Raw genomic sequence first — 6,322 nt, 5'->3', positions numbered from 1 at the left:
TCGTTGAATTTTTTTTATCGGTGCAAGTGTTTTATTACCGGTAAAAAATTGAAAACAATTGTATTGCACTTCCAACCTACTTGTTGGGAGTGTCCCCGGCCTCTGTTTTCTCTGGTCTGTCTTCCTATTGCCATTTTGGTCTCTTGCTCCATTGTCTTGGGTGGGACCTAAAATTGGCCTCTTTTCTTGATGTACTCTTGTCGAGTTCAATAAAAAAATTTCCCTTTTGCCGAGCGAAATTTTTTTTTGGGTCATTAAAAATACTATCCGACGCTTGCGATCACTTAGACCGTAGCTCTGCAGTCCAAACCTGGACAACAGAAAAGCAAGATTCATTTTGATTTTGTTAGTCTTGGACTAACTGTTGAAAGTACAGGGAGTATAAAACGTGGGGTAATAATAACACACCCCCTCCCATAAAATTTATCCGGTCCGCAAAATGAGGACTTAAAAATAGCACAATTTTTGAAAGAAAATATCAAAAATCTTTCAACAATTTATTAGATATCACTGAGAGTTCTTCTAGTTTTCGAAAAAAATTTGAATTTTTTTTTCTTGAAACAAATGCATTATTTTTTAGCCTTCATTTTGCGAACTGGATAAATTTAATGGGACGGAGCTTCAAAGAGAAGTGTAATAAATAAGATGAAGGATTTTCCTTTTTTCATAATACGACATTTTCTACGAGACGGATTGAGGACCGACGGAGAGACTAACTACAAGATTTAGCGAGGGAGGACTATTCGAATCTAGTAACTGTAGTGGTCCGGTGGCAAGGCTTATATAAAGGCCATCTGAGGATGGCTATGATCACCATATAAGCTCTCAGTTTTTAGAAGTAGTGTGGGGTAAAAATGGAGTTGAAGAAAAGTTTGAAGTTGGAGCTCTTAGGGTTTTTCCTTTTGAATGTGTTTGTGCTGTCCATGGCCAGAAAGACAATCCCTTCCATCAACTGGGTTGTGAGTACCAACTAACTACTCCATGAGAGTTTTCTCATCTTCTTCGATCTCTTGTCGTATCGTCACCAATCGTAGTCTACCACATGGCCTCTTTAGAGGCTAAAATAATCTCTTCTGAGGGAGAAATTTTTTGGGTACCGGGTGGGTACCACTTGGCCGTCGTCCACATGGTGCTAGAGCAGCATATCTGGGCCGTCCAAAAGTGTGTTGGATGGCCCAAATCCAAGCCGTCCAAAACCGAAATGGACAGTCTGGATGCGCTGCTGGGGTACCGCGTGGTGCCCGCTCGGCACCCAAAAATTTCTCTGAGGGAGGAGGTGATAGGGAACTATACTCTGTCCTTAATTAAACATCTTTGTCTTGCTGTTTTGAAATAATATTTTGGCGGACGTCCGATCATTTCTTGGGGATTTATTTGTTTCCAGATTTGAAGCAAATAGTGATGCTGCGAATGCATCACAAAATGGAGATAGAGATATTTATAGACAGATGGCACGAGAGCCTCTGTTTCTATTATTTCGGTTGCTTTGTCTCGCTCTATAGCCATCAACACCACCATGTCTTGAGATATTTGTGTTTCTTGAAATTCGTAACATACCAACTCTAAACTATTTAAGAGACAAGCAAAACCCATCGTTAAGGTTGATCAATTAAATGACTGATATTTGTGTTTTGTGGTGATGTTATACAATGGAGTAATACGTTTTTCTTGATTTCCAGTTTAGAGCCTGAGATTTTATTTATTTAACCTTAGTTTAATTTGGTGAGTGCAGCTGAAGGAAACAAAATATACAAGGTTGTGTAGCTCAAAGAATATCTTGACAGTCAATGGATTGTTTCCAGGGCCTACTTTGTATGTCCGAAAGGGTGATAGGTTGATTGTTAACGTTCAAAACCAAGGGAAATACAATGTCACCATTCATTGGTATTCCTCTCTCTCTCTCTCTCTCTCTCTCTCTCTCATGGAAAGGAAAACGATAAGTGCACAGAAAACTCAAAATCAAGACACATGATTTCCTCTTTGGATTATTAATTTTCTACGTACATCGTGTTATTGAGGAAAAAAGGGACTTCTAAAAGCTTTAAATTTCGTTTCAAAAAAAATAACAAACTGAATTATCAAGAATACCCATGCAGTGACATTTTTAAAACTATCAAGGGTATTTTGGTCTAAAGTTAAAAGAGTAAAAGGTCACGTCATAGAAAAACAAAGATGGGAGGGAAAAAAGGAAAGAAAATAATAGCAGAAGGGGAAATATTGAGGTTTCTTTCTATTGCTAGCATATTGTAATAAGTCTTGCATGAGAGTAAAAGGAAGGAAGGAAGAGGCAGAAAAACCGACAACAGAAAGTACAAACTAAAAATGTTGTGATTTTGGAACCCAGGGATCGGCCCAGTGCAATTAATTTTTCTTGGGCCGATCCATGGAGAGCTCTAACTGCTTTAATTGGGACCCCATATGTAGGTGGAGAAATTAATCTCTTAGAATTAGTTGAGTTGGGCGCAAGGTGGCTCGAAGATTCACTTATATATGAGTAGCACTATTGGTACTGACAGGCTCGGTACCGAAATTGTAGGGACGGCCGCGCCGGGCCGTCTCCGGTCACCGGACAGTCGATCCGAGCCGTCCAAAAATTCTATTAAAAAAAAACGAGGGGCCCTTAGCGGGAATCAATGGCATCCGAGGTGTCTAGGGTGCTTGATCCAAGCACCCCTCATATATACACGAAAAAGGGGTGCTCGGATCAAGCACCCTACACACCTCGGATGCCGTTGATTCCCGCGGCGGGCCCCACGTTTTTTTTTTATAGAATTTTTTGACGGCTTGGATCGACCCTCCGGTGCCCGGCGCAGCCATCCCTACAATTTCGGTACCGACCTCATAGGTACCAATATCATTTTCGCTTATATATATAGATTAACAAATAGTTCAGTTTCATTATCCACCACATTCCCGGTCCTATTTGGATGATCAAAATAATTCATCTTTTACAACAAGGTATTTTAACTAATCTTGCAAAAAATCAACATAGTCAGATACTGGTGACCGCTTATTTAAATCGTACAATTTTTAGTTTAGATCCGTGTCAAACTTCTAAATTGAAAATTAAATGATTTTATCAAGTACTTAATGATATCAAATTGAGCTAAATTTTTGCAAGAAGAGTTAAAATATAATATTCTAAGAGATTAACTGTTCTAATCATCAGAATAAGATTGGAAATATGGCGAGCATGTTCATCCATTTTTAAGGATGAGTCAACAAAAAAAAAAATGAATTCTAAAAAAAAGTACTACAAACTAATATTGTGATTTTGGAAAACATGTGATTTATATAGGCACGGAGTGAAGCAGCCAAGAAATCCATGGTCAGATGGACCCGTGTACGTGACACAGTGTCCAATTAGACCCGGTGCAAATTTTAGTTATGAACTCATATTCTCAACCGAAGAAGGTACCCTTTGGTGGCATGCTCATAGTGATTGGTCTCGAGCCACGGTCCATGGCCCTATTGTTGTATACCCTTCAAATGGAACAACCTACCCTTTTCCCAAGCCTCATGCAGAGTTTCCTATTGTTTTGGGTATGTACCATCTCTCTCTCTCTCTCCAATGCCACAATCCTAGAAAAGCTTCACATGATTTTTTTTATTTTATACTTTTGTTGTCACAGCATCGTGGTTTAAGGGAGATGTAATGGAGATAATTCAAAGTGCACTTGAAGGCGGAGGCGAACCAAACAAGTCAGATGCTCTCACCATCAATGGCCAACCGGGTGATCTATACAATTGTTCCAAACCCGGTATGCACATCAATTTAATCTCAATCAAGAGAGCAAAAACTGAATGTAGTGTCAACACATTAATATCCTGAAAAATAGAACTTCTCGATAAGACGTACGTTATTGAGTTTGCTTGTTTATACAAATAAAACACAATCCAAATGTTGCAGGGACGTTCAACGTGATGGTAAATTATGGAAAGAGGTATCTTCTTCGCGTCATCAACTCAATTATGAACGAAGAAGTGTTCTTCGCGGTAGCTAAGCATAAGTTCACAGTCGTTGGAATGGATGCAGCATACATCAAACCCATAGAAACTGATTATATCTTGATAACCCCTGGACAAACCATGGACATCTTATTGACTGCAAATAAGTCCCCGAGCCACTATTACATGGCAGCTAGAGCCTCTGCCGGTGTTGTATACGATAACACTACTACAACTGCGATCGTGAAATACATTGGAAATTATACAGCCCCATCGACGCCAGCATTTCCTAGTACCCTCCCGAATTATACTGACATCGATGCTGTAACAGATTTCACCAAGCAGATTAAGGCCCTGGCTAGCAAGGACTACCCGATTGATGTCCCCAAAAAAATCGATACCCGACTTTTCATAACTATCTCAGTGGGCTCGATTCCGTGCCCTAATGATTCGTGCGAGGGACCAGATGGTTCTAGGCTCGCTGCAAGCTTGAACAACGTAAGTTTTAAGGAGCCCACGGTGGATTTATTGCAAGCGTATTACAGGAAAATCGGAGGGATTTTCACGACCGACTTTCCAAACGTGCCGCCTTACTTCTTCAATTTTACGGCCGATGTGACGCCTGATAACGTTTTAATACCGTCGACGGGGACGAAAGTGAAAGTCCTGGAGTTTAATTCAACTGTGGAGATAGTGTTTCAGGGGACTAATATACTAAATGCATCTGAGAACCATCCAATGCATTTACATGGCTTCAGCTTTTATCACGTTGGATCTGGTTTTGGAAACTTTGATAATAAGACTGATCCAAAAGGGTACAATTTGGTTGACCCACCTGAGATAAACACTGTCGGGGTGCCCAAGAATGGATGGGCTACAATCAGATTCAGAGCTGATAATCCAGGTAATACTACTAAGTACTTTGGCATTACATTTGTTTTTTGAGAATAACTTATTCACGGAACAGCTGTATGAATAAGTTATTCGTGAAGGCGTCCAATCACGCTTATCCGTCTTGGCAATCAGTGATTGACATATGTTTTTAAACATTGATCGGTAATAAATATCTCTAAACGGTAATAATTTGTTTTTAATCCGAATTGTTCAAAAAACTTTTGGACGCGTGAGATTGAGCTCCGTAAAACTTATTCACGGCTCCTTGGTGAATAAGTTATTCTCTTGTTTTTTAGACTTAAGATGAGTCATAAGGGTAAGACAATATGATTTGTGTTTTGTTAACAACTGATGTCATGGTAGAACCTCAGGGATTCCTTGTTCTCCATCTTTCTCCTGTTTCCTGACTCGAAACCTTTGTTTTTATCAAACGACTGTTTCAGACTTTAATCGAGTGGTAGAAAGAGAGTTCTGAGAAAAAAAGCTGGCACAGAGAAATTTTGACTGAGGATTCAAGTCTCATATGAAATAATGTACCTAAAATGATTTTAGAATTCAAATGGAATGAAAATTTAATTTCGAGACCCTTTTTCTTTTATCGGGTATTTCAAGACCCTTTACGTGTAGAAATATTCAAAAACCATTAAACATTTTTTGTTGGGATCGACAAGATGAAATAGTGTTGATAACTAATGGATTAATTTTCTTGACTTTATTGTAGGAGTGTGGTTCATGCATTGTCACTTGGAAAGACATTCTAGCTGGGGAATGGATATGGCATTTATTGTGAAGAACGGGTCCACCAGGTTAACAAGTATGCGGCGGCCCCCACGTCGCTTGAATCCTTGCTAAATAAATTTCTCCGATCTGAGAAAAAGCTAGCTAGTAATCCAATTTGGCACAAGCCAAGTTTAGGTTGTGAATAATTCTCACCACGTGGCGGTGTTCCAAGACTAAGGAATAAGCATATTACATATGCAGCGTCGTTCTTTATATTCTAAGAAAAAACGCAACTAAAAAAACAAAAGAATTCTTGGTGTGGTTTTTGTTTAAAGGATATTATATTTGTTGTAGCTTGCTAGGATGTGCTTGTTTGTATCCTGTGGTGGCATTTCTGTGACTTCATGAATGTTGATTCATTTGAAGGTCTGCAACTCACTAGGAAGTTAGCTTCTTCTTTCTTTCTTTTTTTTTAATCAACAGCAAATTTCATTCCAAGAAGTCTAACGACACTTACATGAAATAATCATAAAAGTCGGTAAGAGCTAAATCTACTAAAACCTAGAAAACGAGCAAAACCACAAAAGGGTATACAAGCTTAAAGACGCATTATTGCAAAAGCAGACCGGCGCGATGCGGCGTAGGGACCCTCCGAGATTCAGTAGATGAGCAATTCAGAGCACAAACCATTAGATTGGTCCATTAAAAGGCTAATGTTGGCATTCATTGCGCAAGGGACAGATCCCTCACAGTCGCAAAT

At 39.3% G+C, this 6,322-nt stretch overlaps 1 protein-coding gene across 1 annotated transcript; it reads left to right on the top strand.

Annotated features, from left to right (window-relative positions):
• The first annotated feature begins 666 nt into the window (after positions 1-666).
• On the top strand, positions 667-6,007 carry LOC131306570 (laccase-14-like). The gene is made up of 6 exons (XM_058332889.1): positions 667-959; positions 1,733-1,884; positions 3,299-3,543; positions 3,633-3,761; positions 3,911-4,852; positions 5,564-6,007. Exons 1-6 carry the CDS (start codon positions 855-857, stop codon positions 5,692-5,694), a joined length of 1,704 nt encoding a protein of 567 aa, XP_058188872.1. The 5' UTR covers positions 667-854; the 3' UTR covers positions 5,695-6,007.
• The last annotated feature ends 315 nt before the right edge of the window (positions 6,008-6,322 follow it).

Source organism: Rhododendron vialii, chromosome 11a (assembly GCF_030253575.1).
Source record: "Rhododendron vialii isolate Sample 1 chromosome 11a, ASM3025357v1".
Classification (NCBI taxonomy): domain Eukaryota; kingdom Viridiplantae; phylum Streptophyta; class Magnoliopsida; order Ericales; family Ericaceae; genus Rhododendron; species Rhododendron vialii.
This window is presented reverse-complemented; position numbering and strand designations above follow the sequence as displayed.